The sequence below is a fragment of the Diospyros lotus genome, chromosome 2 (genome assembly GCF_014633365.1).
Source record: "Diospyros lotus cultivar Yz01 chromosome 2, ASM1463336v1, whole genome shotgun sequence".
Taxonomy (NCBI): domain Eukaryota; kingdom Viridiplantae; phylum Streptophyta; class Magnoliopsida; order Ericales; family Ebenaceae; genus Diospyros; species Diospyros lotus.
In genome coordinates this window covers 15080191-15102427 of record NC_068339.1, presented here as the reverse complement: position 1 = coordinate 15102427, position 22237 = coordinate 15080191, and the positions used below count along the sequence as shown (strand labels likewise).

Below are 22237 nucleotides of genomic sequence, written 5' to 3'. Positions count from 1 at the left end.
AAATACAATGCAGATGGAAGCTTAAATAGGTTCAAAGCCCGCCTGGTTGCAAAAGGATTCACCCAATTCTATGGCATAAACTATGAGGAGACGTTTGCACCTGTAGCCAAACTGAATTCAATACAAGTCCTACTGACTTTGGCAGCAAACTTAGACTGGCCTCTTCACCAATTCGACATCAAGAATGCTTTTTTGAATGGTGACTTGGAAGAGGATGTTTATATGAAAATCCCTTCAGGATTTGAAAATCAAGGCAGCAGTGGGAAAGTCTGCAAGCTTAAAAAATCTCTATATGGACTTAAACAATCTCTTAGAGCATGGTTCGGTCATCTCACCAAAGTTTTAAAAAGGTATGAATTTCTGCAATGTCAATCTAATCATACCTTACTTGTGATATTTTCGACAGAGGGGAAAAGGACGATCATCATTGTGTATGTGGATGATATCATCATCACAGGAGATTCTAGTGAAGAAACTAGTAATGCAAAGAAGCTCCTAGCCAACAAGTTTGAAGCAAAGGACTTGGGATTCCTCAAGTACTTCCTTGGGTGGAAGTAGCTCACTCAAGAAAGGGAATTTATATTTCTCAATGGAAGTATATAATGGACTTATTAAAAGAGACAAGAATGATTGGGTGCAAACCGACAGATACTCCAATGGACTCAACAAACAAATTGGGTGAAATCGAAAGAGACTCACTCACAGACAAAGGAAGATACTAGCGGCTTGTGGAGAAACTCATCTACATTTCCCAGACCCAACCCGATATCGAATTTGCAATAGGTATGGTAAGCAAAAATATGAATAATCCTCCAAAACTTCACCTTAAAGTTGTCCATCGCATCCTCCAGTATCTAAAAAAGAACTCAGGAGAGGGCCTTTACTTCAAGAAAACTACAAATAGAGATGTAGAAGTGTACACTAATGCAAACTGGGCCAGGTCTATAACAAATCGGTGATCAACCACAAGGTATTGTTCCTATGTTTGTGGAAATCTTGTTACATGGAGGACTAAAAACCAAACAGCGGTCACTAGAAGCAGCACAAAAGCAAAGTTTCATGCTATGTCCCATGGAATTTGTGAAGGTATATGGCTTATGAGATTACTTGGGGAATTGAAGGTTCAATCCAGCACCTCTATGAGACTACTCTGCGACAACGAGACCACCATAAGCATTGCTAAGAATCCGGTTCATCACAACCAAACCAAGCATATAGAATTGGATCGACACTTCATAACAGAAAAGGTGGAAGGAGGGATTGTCAAACTGATCTATACTCCAACTATTTTTCAGATTGTTGACATCCTAACAAAGGCTCTCCCGCAAAATACATTCGAAAATTTGAAGTCCAAGCTAGGTATGCTTGACATACATAACCCAGCTTGAGGGGGAGTGTAGAATCCCAGCTTTCTTATCTGTTTCCTAATTCAAGAACCCTGATTTTCTGATCCTATGGAATTAATGATTCTTTTTTGGCAGTCTTCTAAGTGGTATAGTTTCCTAAACAGTATTTAGTAGTTTCCTAAGCTGTATTTAGTAGTTTCCAAAGCTGTATGGTTTCCTAAGCTGTATTTGGAAGTTCCTACTTCTATATAATTGTACTTCTCGATCAAAGGAAGTAGAGAAATTCATTATTCTCCAAATTCTTCAACCATATTGTCAATCTAAACTCTCTAGAGTCTTGTGCAATTCAAAGAAAGCACAAACTTTCAAGTTCTAGTAGAAGTTTTCTGGTTTAAGAGCACTCCATATAAAATTCAAGGAACATAAAATCAGAAAGAGTCTTGAAAATGATGACCAATAAATTTTAATGATTTAGAAGATTCAAGCGCAAAGAACAGAATGAACTCTTAGATTTCTATCAAATAAAAGTATGAAACCTGAGAAAGACGCCCTGCGTCCAGAGCTTGACGAAATGTGGACTGTAAAGCCTCAGCAACAGCTTTTACTTCCTTCTCAGGGACGGCAAAGCACACAGAATGCTCACTGCTAGCCTGCATTAGACCCAGTCACATACTTTGTATTATATAGTATTCAAAATTATAGAATGCACATCAGAGGTGAAGATACCTGGGATATCATGATAACATTAGCTCCTACATCCTTCACTGCACCAAAAATGGCACTAGCTGTACCAGGAACACCAGCCATCCCAGTTCTGCAAAGAGAAATGTGGAAGGTGCAGTTTAAATGTCCTGCATATTACAACTACAAAGAACAGGAGCAGAATTATCATTGCAATACACGTTTACCCCTCAACATTTACAAGAGCCAAATTATCTATTGTTGCAAACCCTTTGACCACAGGTTCCAAATGTGTCCTGTCTTCAAACTCATTGACAGAAGTACGGCAGATCATAGTTCCAGGGGCTGAGAGGTTGAAGATATTTCTTATAATAATTGGAATATCATATTGCATCACGGGAATGATGGTCCGAGGATGTAAAACATTTGCCCCAAAATACGACTGCAATAGCATCAAAAATTGTTGTTAGGAATTTGAAATAGTAAGTGCCAACAATTATGACAAGTGCACGAAGAGGTACAAGTTCACCATTTCCCAGGCTTCTTGATAAGTCAATGTCTTCAGTACCACAGCTTCACTTACTGCAGAAAGAATTTTCTTTAGCATTTCCATCAAACCCCAAATAGTTTTTGTATTAAAAAACAGCAGTCCAGAAATTTAACTTCCTATATCAGAATGATAAAACAAACATGTCAAGCATATTTTCATGTGGTAAGTTGGACACTGGAGAAGTTCTTAGCAAACATTTCAAGAGAGAAAGCATTTAAGTGATTCCAACACACCAAAAAAGTGATCTGCACAAACCTTTTCTGGGATCAGCACTATAAACACCATCAACATCTGTCCAGATTGTGACTTGGCGTGCCCTGAATAAAGCACCCATTATTGCAGCAGAGAAGTCACTTCCATCTCTTTTCAAAGTTGTCGGAATATTTTGAGGAGTGCTAGCTATAAAACCAGTGGCAATGATTGCCTTCGATGAATTTTGCAAAAACCACTTCTCAAGTCTTTTTTCAGATTCTGAGTAATCTGGATCAACTTGATTAGAACTAGTCGGGTTTACAACAAGGACATCCCTTGTATCCATCCAATTACAATCCATCCCCCTCTGCAGCACCGAAAAAATAAAATAAGAATAAAAAAATATAATTCTCACTCCACATTATAAAAGGCAACAAACCACAGCACACCTTTCTGACAAGAGATGCCAACATCTGAGCAGACCATAACTCTCCATGCCCTACAACAAAGTCTGCAAAGGACTCTGTTGCATGACCAGCTGCAGTAGCAAATTAAGGTAATATGTAAAATTATCTGTCAGTAAAGAACTAAAGGTAGTAAGAAAAAAGGCAATAATGGCGATGATGTAGGTTTCGGATAATTAAAGTAATAAGTGGAACCAACCTCATTCATATAATTGATTAGAAAAGGAAAAGGTACATTTCTTGTCATAAGACCAATAGAGAGCATATCACAGCACCATCAACACAATATTTTGCAGAATTTTAGCAAAAGTTATGCAATGCGGATCCTTTTGGGGAAGGGGGAGGAGAAAAGGTGATAATCATAAGAACAAATTATTTGCATTCTTGATATAGAAATTTATGAATATTGATTGTAAAACTTTCTGCTTACATTCCATTTTGTCTCAAAAAGACTCAGTGCCTGGAAAGTATTTTCCCTTATTCTCTTGTTTCATGTGTACCATCTTCATTTCTGATGTAAATCTTGAACATTTTCTATGCCTAGCACTTGCACACCTTAAGTTATTCTCAGAACAAAAAGAAATTACCAGTGTCACAATCAACCATCAATGGAATGATCACAGGTCCCAAAGATACAATGAACGAAAACTGATAGCAGTCAGCCAGTCACAACTTAAAACATCTCATATTACAAGTAACAAGTAAAGTTCTTATTGTAGCAAACTGAATAACTTTCACAACCTGTATGGCCAGTGTCAATTTAAGTCACCTAATCAATGTAGATATGGTGTCATTCCCCAATCTAGCTTTTTTTTTTTTTTTAGCAAGTACTCTAAATATCTAATTTGTGGTTCTCAGTCCAATGTGAATTTGCATTGAATTGGCAAACTGATTTCATTGGCTCGTAAATTAGGAAATGTGCCAAACAAATTCCACACCTACACATAAATTTCTTGTTCTTTTGATAGATCTTTCAGCATCTTTTCAATTCACTTCTGTTTCCAAGTTATATCATCATTGCACCGGTCACACATTGCCCATCAGACCATACTTTTAGCATATTTATAAATTATTTTCATGACGGGGTGCCATCTCATCCCACAGCAATTTTTGTTCGTTTGATAGAGCTTTCAGCATTCTTTTCAATTCACCTCTATTTTCAACACACGTCATCATTTCATCTGTCACACATCAACAATAACCAAACTTTCAGTCTATATATGTGTTAATTTTCATGACAGAGTTGCATCTCACCTCACAGCAATCAGCTTTGAATTTAAGCACTAAACCAATTTTTGGAAAGCATGATATGTGTTATTGGGTTAATTTCCTAGCAGCTTAAACTTCTGGATAAGTGGTAAGATAACATGGTATCAGAGCTTTAGTTCTGGCAGGTCCAGAGTTCAAGTGTTGCTATGTGAGTTTGTCCCCCTATGTGTTTGTTTTGCTCATTGTGTGTTAGCACAACTGTGTTCATGTTCAGGTTGCATTTTTGGAACAACTGGTAACTTAAACACAAATAAATTGAAGAAACATAAAGAATGAACTGTCTTCTGGTCAATGCAAATAATCAATGCATGTATTATTACTATAATCTTTTGCAGCGTACTTTAACTATAATTATTTAAAGAAACATAAAGAATGAACTGTCTTGTGGTCAATGCAAATAATCAATGCATGTATTATTACTATAATCTTTTGCTGTATACTTTAACTACAATTATTTAGTTGTACGCTAGTAGTTAACTTTAATAACTATAGAAACACCATTAATTTGTATGAAATAATTACTTATTTTATATTGGTACATTATATGTACCTATATACCAAGTAGTTGACACTAGCCATTAGTATCTTCATATTAGATGATTTGCTCCCACATGACAAACTGGTAATCAAAGTGTCAATGCATTTCAACCACTAGAGCAAATGTTAGGCTGCCCAATTTCTGATTCACTAATGTGATTCACTCATTATGTCAATGCGTTTTACCAAAAAAATGAGGTTGAACTAATAGAGGAAAATGTAAATAGCTATACCACCTCCCAGTCGTTTCAAATTCAAGGGGTAAAAGGTTTTCCTTTTCCTTTTCCTTTTCCTTTTCTTTTTCTTTTGCATGGGGGAACATGTAATACCAAGATAATGTCATGTAGTTTAAGGTTGAATCATGTGACATCCACAGAATTGATGGTGACCTTAATGAAGTTTAATTACCATCCACGCACTTGCCCTTGAAGTGGATGGATATGATGTCTAGAGTTGGAACCTGTCACCTAAGACAACAGACCTTCCTAATTACTTGTCAGACAAAAAGACTATAATAACTAAATATTCATACTTTGTACCTATATATATTGCACGAAGCATAGCTTTAAGGTTATTGATGTCATCATGCAACTGTGATAAGAAATGAGTAAGTTCGTCCCCCTCAAGTAGATCGAGTGCTGTTAACTTGTGCTTTTCTAGAACAGCATCCAATGCACCTATATAAGCATCATCCCGCGACTGTGCCTTGTCAATCAGATCATACATCATATCTGTCACCTTTGACATGGCAGACACAACAATCAACTTCCTTTCTGAGTCATCACTAACAATTATCTCTGCAACATTTCGAATTCTTTCGGAGCTTCCCACACAGGTACCTCCAAATTTATGAACCGACCAGATGTCACCTTTGGCAAGCTGATTTTCCTCTGAAGATGTTTCACGTACAACATCTGCCAAAAAATATAAGGGGGTACATAAACCTCAATTGTGAAATTATTTCTAACATATGGAATGATGAAATTTCCTCAAAACTTAAGTAGAAACCCATGGCATGTAATAAACCTGCAACTGAAGCACAAATACGAAAGGGCAATGACTTTCTCTGGCTCCATTGACAGGTCAAATCCAGTCTGTAACAAGAAACAAAGCCCAACACCTTCAGTAGTTAAAAACAACAGAGGGGGGAAAAAAGATGATGACGAAGAAAAAAGGAAGAAAGAAAAGGAAAGGAAAGAAAAGTGCTTGTCAGTTTAATCCATGACAAAGAACCTAGAGTAGAGATTCTCTGACTTTGGATTGCAATTTACAGATTAGCATTTTGAATTAATTGGAAAAAAAATGCCAACAAAAATGTCATCTCCTCAAGAAAAAATTGTATAAACATCCAACATGCAAATAGATTTCAGAAATGCAAATGCACATAACTGGAGAGGTAAGGACCAGCCAAAAATGCAAGTATGATACAGACAGGCATAAAGAAATTTGCAGACCTCCCAGAGAGTAGAAGGGAGATAACCAAGGCAAACAAGAGAGAGAGGAGGCAAAATTACAGTCCTAGTGTAATATTTTATCCTTGGTGTGGAGCACAAACTCATAGGAGAGCAGACAGGAGAATAACTTTTGTAGTAAAGAGGCAGAACCCCTTAAAATAGGCTAAAAATCCTTAGTGGATTCGTCTGACTGATTTTAGGTGGAAGCGATAGGGATAATTGACAAGAAATTATAATTACTAAATTAATTTCTGATATTCGAATGTAGGTTTTATTTAAATTTTGAAATTAGATTTTAGATTTCAACTTGTTTATTTATAGTAAGATTTCATTAGAATTTAGCTTTATTTTTAATATGATTTGTTTAGAAAATTGATTTTTCTCTAGCCTATAAATAGGCAACATGGATGTAATCAAGGTGATTGATTTGGAATACACATTGAGGTTTCTTCCCTGCTGAATTCTTTTTCCCCTTCTTCTTTTTCTTCTCCAACTCTCTTCTATCTCTCTCTGCAACCTTCTACAACTTCTTCTTGCTGTCCCATATCTATCTAAAGGCGTCTAATAGAAAAGTCTAGAGATAGAAGGATTTGCTGGGGCAAGTCACAGACTTGAAAAAGCCTAAGAATCCTTAAAGAAGTCATGTGGAAGGTTTTAGAGCAAAAAAAAAAGGTTTGGATGGCTTATATACAAGTTATTGAGGACATTACTAGAGAGTAGAAACATGAACTAGGATTTGTGGAAGAGACACTGAGGCTTTTCCAATTACAACTGAATTACATCAATGATCTCTATTGAGCTCCAACCTCTTTGCTATCAACAAACACATTCAAGAAGAGGAGGCTTTAAGTATAGTTGTAAATAATATTCTCATAGTGGATGAGACAAAGGAATACATGAATATTAAGCTTGAATTATGGAGGGGACACTTCAAAATCTAAAAGTTTCAAGTTGAGCAGGCTGAAAATCGAATATGCAGAATGTAAGTTTAGCAAAAATACAAGTGTGCGTGGTTTCGTAGCAAGACTTGGAGATGAAATTATTTCTAAAAATCAGTTTAGATATCTCAAACCAATTGTTTAAAAGAGAGACATTATTGAAAATGTTACTCATAAAATCAAGGCAAAATAGTTAAAGTGGAGAAAATGCATCTAACATCTTATACTATCCTAAAACCCTTCAAAGCTAAAAGGAAAATTCAGAACTTTGATGGTTGTTTGTCAATCTCCAAAATCACTCTAATTCCACCAAACTCATTTCTTTGCAATTATCGGGTTTCACCAATAACCTCGTTAGCTTCTCCAACCAATCAAGATCATGTTTTGCATTAGAACATACCCTAGCTTAAAAAAAAAAAATAGTTCAAACTTGAGGCCTATGCAACAATAAGCAAGCAAATTATAGCAGAGTGAGAAAATTCATTTCAGCCGCCAACTAACAGATTGTAGAAAAGCAATGTCAAACGAACAGTAAACCCCAGTTCTTTCTCTAGTCTTTGAATGAGATGGAGATAGTAACAAAATCCGATCAGCTGAACTTGCCAAAGTAAACTCGGGGTCCCAGTAATTTTATCAAAAACACAAATATCGCGTAAAAGATTAACATATTGCTCTTCTCTTCCAATTTGAATCCATTTTCTCTAAAACCAACTTGAAAAGGGAAACGAATGAAAGGAAAAGAATAAGAGCGAAAACTTTACTTGGAGACAGGACCAGAGGATTGAGGTAGAGAGAGAGGTGAAGAGCAGATCCTCGATGCGGTATAGCTTTCGCGGGATAGTGTATTGGACGAGAGCCCATGCAAGGAAGCAGTGATTGAAGACGCAAACGCCATTGCCAGCAACCGAGAGAGAGAGAGAGAGAGGGGCTGCGCCTGGTAATTGTTGCAGCCGCCGAGCATTCGTTCTAAGCCGAAGCGGCTCCAGATTGGGTACGACCGAATTCGCGAAAAATATATACTGAAAAGGAAAGTAATTGATCAAAAAAGAAGAAAAATAAAACAAAAAATATAAAGATGATATTAAATAAAAGTATTTTTAATTTAAAAAAATATATTTTTCCTATATTTTTATGCTACGCATTATTGTTATTTATTATGCACTATGCATTCATATGCTTTATATAATAGAAAATTAAAAAAAAAATAATACATTATTATATCACTTCAAAATACATTTGGTACAAGAATTAAATAATATTAATAACATAATATAACAATCGAAACTTGTTTATTTTAAATAAGTTCAACAAAAACTCGACAAGGCCAAGTGAAAGGGCCAGGTTTGCTCAAAACAGATTATCCAAAGAAATCATGCGAAATGGTGACTACGAAAAGGTCTTTAGGTATTTGAAGCTACGAAAGGATCTTCTATGGGAGTTGCAAAAAAGTATTCTAAATAGGTATTTGGGAGAGCTTTAAGACTTTTGATCTTCTGATTTGTAAGATAAAAGACACACTAAAATCTCTTTCGCATGGGCCATTAGATACCTAAATCATATACAATCATGGTGTAGAAAAGATTATGCAGTGCAATGTGGATAGTGCATTTGAAAGAGTATGGACTATTCAAAATAGATGTGTGTAGAAGAGTCGAAAAAAGATATTCGAATTTGGGAGAAAGGTCTGAAAAGTAAAGGGTCCGAAAGTATTTATACCACTCAAAGGATTGGGACGCATGGCAAGCTTGGATATGTGACATACAAACACATGGCACAACTTTTCGGGTAAGGGCGTTTGGTTGTCATTAGGTTATGCTTCAAAATGACAAAGCCTTCGCAGGAGTTAGCCTCCGCAAGGTCTTCAAAAGACTAGTTAGGTTTTCGGGTAAGTAGTCCTTGAAAGGTCTTTAGAAAGGCACTTGAGTTTTCAAGAAACAAAACCCCCAAAAACTTTTTCGAGAGAAGGTATTCTCCGGAGCCCAAACTAACTTTTCTATGAGACCTCATCTAGAGGAAACCTCACCAAGCTTATATTATAATAAATAATAATATAATAAAATTAATAATTAAATAGTAATAAAATAAAATTAATGATGAGATAAATTAATAATTGTTTATTTAGCAAATAAAATATAACTTAAAAGTATAAACTATTTTGTATTTAACATGTGAAAAATATAAAAGTTCAAATTATCAAAAATATTACAGTTTAAATTATCAAAAGTATAAACAAAGTTTATATTTACTTTGTTTTTATTATCAAAAGTTCAAATTATCCCACAATAAAATTTGATAAATGAGAGCCGTAGAGTGCGATTGTGGCTTTTATAATAAAGGGGTAAATTGGTTAAATTACTAGTTGCCTCAAAATTTACGTCAAGAGGTGGGTGGAATTTATTTATCTCACCATTATTTGATTCCATGATTAATTAAGTCTAATTCTAAATTGAATTAAATAAGAAATTGTTCCTTTCGAGCCAAATAAATGGTTGGATGTGGGCCTGCAGCGACAAGGAATGGGCTCCGGTGATCGGTTCATACAGTGAGTAAAAGAGTAAATTAACAAAGTATCGATAGGTTAAAAAAAACATATCCTGGCTCTTGATAGTGCTGGTTTATATTGAAGGAGGAGATATCCTCCTGCATGTATGCTTACATCTAGCGTTACAGGGTGATAGGACCGAATATCCGACATCGACGAGATCTTCATTAAATAAGGATGGGATCTGTCATTAATAATGATGGAATCCTCATTAATGAAGATGAGATCTGGAGTATGTGCGAAAGTGCTTAGCGTGTGACGGTAATGATGCTGCTACAGATTGGTACAGGGCCAAAATTGGGTCAATACTGAGTTGAGATTGGATCGTGGGCTGAGGGTCGAGAGATTGGGTCGTGGGTCAAAATTGGGTCGGTACGGTTCAAAAATAATGTTACGAGTAGGTGGTTCTATTCATAGAAATAAAAAATGACCTTTGTACCTATTAAAGGTGTCAAAAGGGTCGAGATGGGTCAGGCCAAAGAATTTGGGCCCGTGGCCTACTGGGCCCAACCCGTTGGGACCCTATGAGCAGAGCCCATGAGGCCCTTATGGGCCCAGTCAATTAGGCTCTTATGGGTCGACTCGTTGGGCCCTTGCTCATTTATTTTGGAAATTATATTATTTTTTATTAATTATTGATATTAAATGCTAAAATTTTTTTATTTCGCAATATATATAAATAATAACCATAAATATATTTAAAATTTTCAAGCTAAATTTTGTATATATGTAAATTATAAATAAACATTCTTCTTTTTATATGTGCATTATTTTTTATATCTATGTATATATTATATATATTATTTAAAAATATATATATTTAAAAAAAAGGGTCGGGCCCACTAGGCCCTATGGGCTAAGGGCCCGGCCTGGCCCATTTAAAAAGCCCATGGGCTGGGCCGGCTGGCCTTTTTGACATCTCTAGTGTCCATGCTATTAAAATAATTTAATGGTATGCCATTTATTTTGAAATACATATAAATACTATAATATATTTATAAAACATTAGCTCTCATTTTATTATTCAAAATTTTATACTTTATTTTTTATATTACAAAAAAATAAATATTTAGCATATTATTTAATAATAATAACAATTTAATTTATTTTTTATTTTCATTCTCTATCTTTTAAGCTTTGAGTGACAAATAAATGCATAGAGTGTAGATCAACCGTCTTATCCTCCTCTCCCACCAATAAAAATAAGTTACCTGGTCAAATTTGTACACATTACTAAACAGTGATTATCCCAAACTAATCACAAAAATTTTAACGTTCTTTTATCAAAATTTATTCTGTAATTAACAGAAAAAAACGCATATTTTCCAAATGAAAAGATGAATGTTTTCCAAACATAATACTTCTAAATAGAATATTTTCAAACAGAATAGATGAGTTTTTTCATCTGAAAAAAATGATTTTTTTTATTACTTACAGAATGAATTTTGAAAGAAGAAATTTAAATTATTTACTATTTGATGATTTGAATAAATTTAGTAAAATGACTCATTTTTATTGATGGGACCAACAAAGAGACGGAAAGAGGAGACAACAGATCTTGGCTTGCATGAGAGTGTCAATGAACATGTCGACCAGAGGTGGTGATTCTCCACATGTAAAAAATAATAATAATAATTGTAATATCTCAATTAATTTTAAATAATTATATATAATTTTATTATTATAAATTAATTAAAAATAAAGCATTAAAGTTATTCATAAATGGAAAAAGGTAGCGTCAGTTATTGATTTGAGAAAGAAAAAAGTAAAAAAAAATAGATAATCGTACAAAAATTATATTATTTATTTTTATTTTTTCTTTCATTAAAGTTTTCTCATTTAGTCGACTTTGTGTTCTCAATTCTATTATTTTAGAAACAAAAAATAGAAAATAACATTATTTGATTATTTGTTTCCGCTTTAAAAATTTTGGAACAAATAATGAAAACAATAGATAATTACTTCAAGGAAATGAAAAATTATTTTTTTAAATATTATGATTGTTTGACACAGTTTGTGGTAATGAGTTTATAGCAAATTTTGAATATGTTTATTACTAATAAATAAAATAATTGCCAATTTTTAAAATTAAAAGTATAAATATAATCTTTGAATATTCAATCAAAAATCATATATACTTATGAAAAAACAAGAAAATTTAATCAAAATCTCAATTATTTAGAGGTTACTTTGTTTTTACAATTCAAAAATAAATTAAAAACTACATTGTTTTTTCTATTCAAATATGAATTGGATTTCGTTTAAATTATGAATTCACAAATTTTTATATTCTTTGAAAATAAATTAAAATTTTATTAGAATTTAAGGACTAAGTATCGGTTACATTTTCTAGTTTTTTTTTTTTCAATTTATTCCTTTTAAATTATTAATTAAAGTAATTTCTTTAACTTAAAAAGCAAATTTTGTATTTTTAACTTTAATTTATTTATAATCATAGAATTAGATATAATTATTTAAAATAAATTGAGACGTTGTTATTATTTTGGTTTTTTAGCATGTAAATATATATAATATTTCTAACTAAAAAATAGTATTAAAAGAATAATATAATTTGAACGAATTTTATGAATTATTGGCCGTCAATAATTTGTCTCACCTGGCTTCTAGAAGTCATGGCCGCTGGCTGTGCGTTGGAATAAACCAAGCAGAAAGAACCAGATCTCACTCCTCAGAGTCTTCACCGTCCTGCAAAAAGGTCAAAAGTTTATGCTCCAAATCATTGCTCTGCTTTATCGACGATTTATACATATCATACGCGGGTGTGTCGATGTGCCTAAATTTATTGATTGTAACAATATTGTTAAACTGCTGGCTTTTCTCTCTTTCTCTCACCATGAATCCTCAAGAACAGGAAGATCCAGAGAAAGCAGTCTCCTCCAGAGATTTTCCGGTATTCACCGACCGTAATTTGTTCAACGATCACAGATCCGGCATGCCTCAGCCAGACGACATCGTTTTCTCCGATCAGCAGAGAGAACAATCTCTCTTAGTTCCGTCAGAAAACGCGCATGATAAACTGAAAAGTTGCGATCGTTGGCGATCCAGAACTACTCGGTTTACAAGGAGCAGCACTAGGCCGCTGAATTACCAGAAGCTGCGTCGGACTTTGAGCACCATCTCCGAGTCTCCGGAAACTCAGAGGAAGGACAGATCTTGTGGAGGCTCCGGCAAGTGTGATAATCTAGGGCAGAAGGCGTCCAGTTCCCGGTGGAACGTTTTGATGTTTGGATTGGCAAGGTTTCCAGCGCCGGAGATGGAGCTGAAGGACATTAAAAGCCGGCAGGTTCGCCACATTCCGGCGACGATGTTTCATCCGATGGAGGCTGTCAGGGGAGGTCCGGTGAAGCAGAGCCGCCGGAGAGGGTCTGGCTGCCTGCTTAGGGCACTGAGCTGCAGTGACGACGAGAGTGTGGGCGCAACTCCGCCGTTTGGTGTCGTCCCAGAGGTCTGACCTCATCTCTCGTCACGTGCGAATTCACGTGACTCTCGTAAAGTCGATCTTTGCCTGAACTGCCCTTTCCGTTAAAGGGTAATAGCAAATCGGGGATGAAATAGTAATTAGAGACAGGTTCTTTCTTTATAGGAATAGGAACCAAAAAAACATTCATTATTGTCTCTACTCCGAAATCACGTCGTTTCAATTGAGGATCGTGCACTTATGACTGTGCATTGTTCAAATTATTTTGGGTTTGCACAAAGAAAATTTAACTTTTAACTTTTATTTTAATTTTAGATTAAAATTTTAGGCTTCATTTGGCTAAGCAGTTTGACTGCTTATAAAGTATTAGTGTAGCGTAAAAATTGTCAAATATTTTTAGTTAAGTGTTTGACTAACTCAAATAATTTAAAAGTTATATAGTTTAAACGATATTTCAATACCTTTTTAAAAAGCTTATTCCCCTCAACTTTTGCAAATCACTCCCAAAGAAAAAGCTTCATTGATTGCAAACATTACATATTTATCCTCATCCAAAACACCAATCTCCAACCCATATACCTTGTTTTCGCCCCAGCTATCGCCTCCACCGTCGTCTCCAGCTCCTCCGTTGTCTTCAACTACTGTCTCCAGCTTTACCGTTGTTGGTAGTCACCACCTCAAATCCATCCCCATCCCCATTAACTGTAGCCTCAAGCTTGAATCGTCATCGGCCACAGCCTTAATAGCCGTCCATGCCTCCATCCTTAGCGGTTGTCCAATCGCTGCCTGCTCCTAATCGCTATGTTTATATTATATATATATATATTAATCTAACGGTAATATATTGAAAGGAAAAAATAAAATGTCTATATATATTATATTAATATTTTTTTAATAATTATGTATAATTTATCAACGTTTAATGATAAAATTTTACATTATTTAACATGTCCATTTTAGTCTTTTTATTAAGTTTTAACAAATTTTACAAATCAAACACATAACTTTTAACTAATACTTTAAAAATACATTTATCCAAACACATTATCAGTTTAAACCCTACCTAACTTAAACGTTATTATACAACTTAAACACTACCCAACTTAAAATCTCTAAAATAAAAGTCTAGCCAAACTAAGCCTTAATAATATTATATAATATTAATTTTTATCGATCTCTTATTTTTCAATAACAGTATATAACTTTAATTTTGTTTTAATTTTAAATCAACGTTAATCTTTCCTTGGTAAAAAGCCATTAAATGCTTATGTGGCTTACTAATATGGTTAAGGTGACTTTCATTTCAATAATTTTTGCCACATCAACTTATTCTTATAAAAGAATATATATTTGTATAAACTAAATAATTATAAATGTCCAATATATGCATATATATATATATCTATAGTACTATTATATAATAAAAAAATATATTATTGTGTTACGAAACTGTATCAATAAAATGAATTCTCAAATTATCCTTTCTAATTTTTTATTAAAATAATAAAATTAAAACTTAATAATCAAGATTCATTCTCATGAACTTGAAAGAATAAAGCATTTAATTTTACTATTTTGTTAACTTTAACTTTTACTTAAATTTTATCTTAAAAAATATAAAAACTTGATCACAATTACCGATGGTTGAGTAATAAATTATTTATAAAATATTTTATTTTTTTGATTTATACATACACGGCACGACTCATACTTTTGGGAGTACAATTTTGTGCACCCCCGTTTAACGGGGATGAACTAACTCCATGTTAGTTTGAGGGAGTAAAAAAGTCATTTTGAGGAAGGGGGAGTTTTTTCCCCCAATAAACTCACTCCATTTTTCACATTCTCTTTCTTTTCTCTTATTCTTGTTGCCTTCCTCCCATTGTTGTCTCACCGTTACATCCTTGCTGCATTCTCACCAACCGTTGCTACATTATCCTTCTCTACGACAATCAGCAAGGATGCAACTATAACGACTCGCCCTTTTAAGGCGTATCACTATTTTGGGATTTTTGGATGTATTTTTTTTGTAACATCCCAAAATATCATATTTTATAAAAATTTGAAATCCCCTGATACTTACTTAGCATTCCAAGTATTAAGCTGAGTAAGATAATTTAAATACTTGCAAAAGCAAAATCAAAACCTGATGGGATATTATAATTGTAAATAAATTCAAACCATACAAAATTCTTCTCAATCTTTATATATATAAAAGTATGATAGTCTAGAAAAAAGAAATTTATCCCCAAAACTTGCATTAATGATTTGCAATTAATACTTATTGCATTAATAATTTGTATTTTGTAATTTACATTAATAATTTAAATCTTTCAATTGCTTTGAAATAATAAGTAGTAATAAAATTTTCCCCAAAAACTTGCATCAATGATTTGCATTTAGTACTTATTGTATTAATAATTTACATTTTATAATTTGCATTAATAATTTAAATCTTTCAATTATTTTGTAATAATATGTACTAATTATTGTAAAATTAATAATAAATTTTAAATACACGAGTTTTTCAATACTAATTATCTTTATATATATAAAAGTAGAATAGTCTTGAAAAAAGAAATTTCCTCCCAAAACTTGTATTAATGATTTGCAATTAATACTTATTGCATTAATAATTTATATTTTGTAATTTACATTAATAATTTAAATCTTTCAATTACTTTAAAATAATAAGTAGTAATAAAATTTTCTCCAAAAACTTGTATCAATGATTTGCATTTAGTACTTATTGCATTAATAATTTGCATTTTGTAATTTGCATTAATAATTTAAAATTTTCAATTGTTTTGAAATAATATGTGCTAATTATTATAAAATTAATAATAAATTTTAAATACACGAGTTTTTTAATGCTAATCATCGGTTTTCCAATACATTATTATTTGAATATTAAATATTTAATTAATCCGTCAATCAATCAAAAATAAATACTATTTATGAGTAATATGAATAGACATTTAAACTATTAATTAAGTCACAGAAAATTATTCATTTATATAAAATTCGATCTTTATATAATATAATATAAATATTATATATTATATATAGTAGAATAGTATGCAAATATTTTTTCCCTCCAAAAATCTATCAAACTATTTTTTACATCTAAAATTTGTATTAAATTTGCATGAATTTTTCAATGCTATTAATTAATCAAAAATAAATATTTTATGTTAGATCTTCTCATCAATTAATCCGTCAATCAATCAAAAATAAATACTATTTATGAGAAATATCAATAGACACTTAAATTATTAACTAAGTCACAGAAAATTATTCATTAAATAAAATCTTATCTTTGTATAATATAATAATATATAATATATTATATTAAAGTAGAATAGTTTGCAAATTTTTGTTCCCTCCAAACATCTGCCAAACTGTTTTTTGCCTCTAAAATTTGTATTAAATTTGCATGGATTTTATGAGAAATATTAATAGATAACTTAAACTAATTAAGTCATAGAAAATTGTCCATTTATTTAAAACATTATCTTTGTATCTTTATTCTATATATATTTATATAATAATATTAAAATATGATAGTCAAATAAAGTATTTTGCCAGAAGTCAATCAATAGTGAATTTTTTTTCTCAAAAACTTGCATTAAATTAAATGTAGTGATTAATTAATTATTAATTACTTTAATAATTATATTATAGTCTTGAAAATGTTATATCTTAACAAATTCATAAAAAAATATTTAAGGTTGTCAAATGCTAAGGTTTTTCAATGCTAATTAATATTTAAGGTATCACATTTTTAAGACTATGGATGAAATCAAAATTTATATTTTTAAAATTTTGTTATTATCAAAAAAACTAATTCTTACTCATATTTAAGAGTTTTAATTTATATTTATAACTATAATATAATAAATAGAAAATAATGAACGTCTTTGAATGGATATATTATTATAGATTTTATAATATTTATTTATAAATAAATATAATATAATAAATAAAAAAATTTATAAGTATTTTGTCAAATGACCTACTTAATGAGTTAATTATTCTTTAACACATTGAATGATAGTATATTGAATTAAAAGTGTTCTCTATTAGCATATTGAATAGCGAATAATTAATTAAACTTAAAATTTGATAAATGATTAAAGATTAAAAAAAATTATAATTATCAATTCTGTTAAAATTATTTAAAATAACAAGTTTATTTTTTTATTTTTAAATTAAACTCTCCCGTGTATCACACGGGTTCATCACTAGTAATTATAAAAATTACAATATCTGATAGATAAATCAACATATAATAATATGCATAATATCATCAAAAATCTCATAACTTGTCTTGTTATGGGTGTAGGATAGAAATACAATTAAAATCATATATCAACAATCTCCGTTCCTTTTCTACTGTTCATCTCACCTGAAACATTGAATATTTTAGAGACAAATTCCAAATTAGAAGACGAATATTCTAAGTGAGGGTTTAAAATAATTTTCATGAATGTATGATCCATGAATATGAATTAACCAACGCTCTAGAGTAGCTTTTGTTTGCATTTTAACCTCGGCATAAAACCCTCGACAATCATCCCAGCAATCACACATGACACGGGATATTTTTACGGTCATTCCGATAAAACTCACTTGTGGAAATGCAAGTCACACTACTAGGGCAGCATCCCATCCTATCATGGTCAACATGAATGACACAATTATCGATATGTCAATAATTTCATACTCAATGCTATATTACAAATATTGAGGCAATTCAAAACAGTGGCGGAGCCACGTTATGGCCAGCTGGGGCCTTGGCCCAAGTTGACTTTTCTGTTTTCTCGATTTTTTATATATATTAATATAGATAATTATAATTTGAGAAGGTCTAAAATTATAATTTGGCCCGAACTAAAAATCTTTTTTGGCTCGGCCACTGATTCAGAATGAATATGCATATGTATAACAAGATACACATAAATCACATAAACTTGGCGAACCCATTGCGAATTTTATGCTCATTTAGGCAAAACATGCCACATATAAATTTTTGAGAAAAATCACTCACCTTGATCTAGCTATTTAAGTTTTCTCAAAATTCGTGCCTTGGCTCGAGACTCGTGTTCTGATACTTTTTTGACCAAATTTCAAAAAAAATTAAAAAAATTAAATTCCCTATTTTTTTAAAAAAAAAAATTCACCCATGCACATTCTCCGATCGTTTTTTCCGATCTTTCCTTCATCGATCGGCCATTGGTTTTGCCTCAATTTCTTGGTTTTTCTTCTTCTTTCTTGCTTTATTCTTCATTTCGAACACAATGGAATCACTTGTGGCTTGAAAATTTGGCCAAAACACCCTCACATCAGTCGATTACAGTGCGTCTCCGGTAAAGCTTCGAAACACCCTCAAACCTACACCAAAATCTCTCAAATTCTCCAAAAAATTTCTCCTTCACTTGAAAAACAAAAGCTCTCTATCCATTTCCCTCAATTTCTCCCCAAATGCTCATATTCTTTGAATGAAAATCAATGAAACTCTTGGGCAAAAACTCAGTTATTTATAGGCATTTTTGGCCGGCACATTAGCCAATCAAATTTTTTCTTTGCGCCAAAACTCCCTCTTAGGCCAATAATGACCTTAGCCTATTCCTAAACGTTGATTTGAGGTTCATTGTTGGCGGCCATAGTGAGACCGTCGGCTATTTGCAGTGTTCACACTACATTTGCACTTTGGTCCCTCAGTTCTTGCCTTTTTTCACTTTGGACCATTGCCCTCAAGTCCTCAGGTTTTTAAAAATTATATTTTAGCCCTATAATTTTGAAAAATTATACTTTTGTCCCAATAAAAATTATACCTAAGTACACAAAATTTTGTGGGTATTACAGTAACGACGGTCGGCATACAAGAGGCAACGCAACAGTGGCGAAATGAAGGGAGCGAGAGGGTCATTAGAGAAAAATAAGGAAGAGAAATGAGAGATGAGAGGATAAGAGAGAGATGGAAGCCCTACAAAATTGACAGATATTACGTACACCTTCGATAAAATGAGTGCACAAAATCACACCCTACTTCTAGTATATGCAATTGTAGTAGAGGGTTTAAAATGATATTAACATAAGAGAGTGAGGGTAAGAAAATGGAGAGATGACAAATCCAATCAATTTGACTCAGTGATGGATACATATGAGATTTCTAAATAATTTTTCAAAATTAATTTTTTCCTAACAAACACACCAACACACTAGAAAAAGAAGAAATAAATTATAATGTAGATAAAAACATTTAAAAAAATATTTTATATAAAAAATCCTAGAAGATTTCTAATAACCACGCTTGAGATTTGATATAATTGTGAAAATTATTACTCGTGTTTTAGAAATATCAATAACTTCTCATGCTATTAAATAAAAGAACAAAATGTCATTTTACCTTTCATTCTTTTTCTTTTCTTTTTTTTTCTAATATTATAAAAAAGAAAAAATTAAAAAAAAAAACTAGTGCCCAAAAGTCATCAATAGCCATTAAATATATGGGTTCACGATCAAACTCGAATACATTTAGGTTCTAAGATAAGAGACAAAGAAAACTTATATTTGGTCTATTTTTATTTATGCGATGAACTCAGACCATCTAGATCTATCGTTGCATCACTGCTAACTAAGAGAGAGAGAGAAATAGGGGGAAAACTTAAAAAGAAAAATAAAGAAAAATGAGAAATAAAGAGAAAGTTTTTGTATATAAGGGTATTTTAGTTATTTTTTAATATATAACTGGGGTTAACTATGACATGGGGTAAATTACAACATAGTATTAAACCTTAGGGATACTTGTTGTATTTTCTCAAATATCAAGGATAGCTATTGTAATTATCTTAAACTTTAGGGGTGCTTATTGCATTATTTAAAACATCAAGGGTAGTTCTTGTAATCATTTTAAATCTCAAAAAGTATCTTGTGTATTTTTTAAAAAAATTTATATATATCTAAAATAAGAAAAAAATTATTAGATGGAGGATGAGTTGAAGGATTGAGAATATTTTATCATTTATGTGTCTTGCTAAAAAAAATTATGTTAAGACCCACCATTTTCTGGTAGATTTGATTAGTGTCATTGGAAGAAATTTTCATTGTTATTCTTATTAAGGTAGTGTTTGTTAATTAAGATATAAACTATAAACTGTAAGATATGAAAAGTATTAGAGACATTTGTCATTTTCAATATATTTGTTAAATTTATCTGTTGACCCTTGAAAAATAAATCACATGACTTTTTATTTGACATTTTCTAAATATGCTTATTTCTCCCCTCCAAGATAAATATGTATTGGACCTTATAGATAAGAAAAAAAAAAAATGACACATATGTCTTTTAGTATATTTTAAAAAAATTAATAAACAGTTTGATAAAAATCCTAAATTGCTTCTCATTTTAACCATTCCATATTTTGATTCAGAAAGTATTTTAACTTTATTTTGATACTATATTTTCTTACTCATTTTAACAAACGCTACCTAACACAAGATGTTTATGATTTGTGTTTAAATGATTTTTTTTTAATTTTAAAAAAACTAAGTCAAAGCCAATCTTAAAAAAAAAAAGGTAACATGTCAAATAAGTGATTATATTTTGGCTTTAAACTCAAATTGCTCATTGTACTTTAAAAGTCATAAGTCTAAAGTCAAATAAATCTATCTAGTTTAAGATCCAGGTTAAATTGGTCACTATCTTCCAAAAATATACAAATTGTAATTATGTAAAGTTTTTCAAATCTAAATTTTAAGATTTAGTTTGAACATTGTGTAGGGTTATTTTGATTGAGAATATACTTAATATTGTTAATAGAAATAAAATATCATTGGATGACGTTATAAAACATCTACAACAATATCTAACACGACATCTGATATTAAAAAATATAATGGATCGTTTAATAAATTTTAAAGTATAATAGTCAAATTAACCTCAAATTTGAAAGTATTAATATCTTATTTATGATGATCAATTTGACCCTAAAACCAAAATACAATAATTTATTTGACGCTATGCAAAAAAACTCAAAACAAACTAAATAAGATTGTATTTGTTATTAAAACTCATATACTCAACTTCATACTTAGAAAAATGTCTTAAATTATTTCTAAACTTTCTTAATATCGGTTGTAAACGTGATTAATTCAATTCAATTATCAAATTGCTCTATAATTAATTAAATTACCCAAATGATTGCTTACCCCTGTAGCTAAAAAATTAAAGGGTATTTGGCTAATGTAAATTGTGAAAATATTTGTAATTTTTTAAAAAAGTTTTTAAGATAATTGGGCCTCGAAATAATTTAAACCCAAAAAGCGACAAAAGACAAAGCCCAATACCATGGGCTCACTGAAACGAAACAAAAGCCAGAGTTAAAGCCCCATTTACTTCAGAAGTCGATAGAGCCCAATAAGAAAATGACAAACCGCACTCCGGTTGTCTTCTTCGGCCACGGCCATGAATCCGGCGAAGTTCCGACGTCACTACTTTGCTGGTTAGGGCCTAATCCATACTCGAAAGTGCAATTGAGGAAATCTGTTTAAAAATTTAATTGCGTTACAAGAGACACTATCGTTTCTGCATGGATACTGGATACAACTACTAATTAAATATTACCACTTTTTACAAAGAATATATATATATATATATATTGATTTAATTACCAGACATTGCCTTTGATTTATTTTTGTAAAGTTTTTTATGACACTACATTCTGATTCTACAAAAAGTATCAGTATCACTGGCTGTAGCATGATTTCCACACACGTGGCCCTATATTCATTCATTTAAGAATCCAGCAGCCACTACCGCC

At 31.7% G+C, this 22237-nt stretch overlaps 2 protein-coding genes across 2 annotated transcripts in view; one reads left to right on the top strand and one right to left on the bottom strand.

Moving 5' to 3' along the window:
• LOC127795040 (bifunctional aspartokinase/homoserine dehydrogenase 1, chloroplastic-like) overlaps positions 1-8430 on the bottom strand; it is a 31010-nt gene extending 22580 nt beyond the window's left edge. The window contains exons 1-9 of the mRNA XM_052326456.1: positions 8193-8430; positions 6066-6133; positions 5579-5953; positions 3219-3307; positions 2833-3136; positions 2557-2609; positions 2255-2469; positions 2073-2160; positions 1883-1996 (exon numbers count right to left, since the gene is read on the bottom strand). Of these exons, the coding sequence (XP_052182416.1) occupies positions 1883-1996; positions 2073-2160; positions 2255-2469; positions 2557-2609; positions 2833-3136; positions 3219-3307; positions 5579-5953; positions 6066-6133; positions 8193-8392 (1506 nt within the window). The 5' untranslated portion in view covers positions 8393-8430. The remainder of the gene's footprint in view (positions 1-1882; positions 1997-2072; positions 2161-2254; positions 2470-2556; positions 2610-2832; positions 3137-3218; positions 3308-5578; positions 5954-6065; positions 6134-8192) is intronic.
• A 4192-nt stretch (positions 8431-12622) lies between these two features.
• On the top strand, positions 12623-13709 carry LOC127795041 (uncharacterized). Its single transcript, XM_052326457.1, has one exon. It carries the CDS (start codon positions 12762-12764, stop codon positions 13443-13445), a length of 684 nt encoding a protein of 227 aa, XP_052182417.1. The 5' UTR covers positions 12623-12761; the 3' UTR covers positions 13446-13709.
• The last annotated feature ends 8528 nt before the right edge of the window (positions 13710-22237 follow it).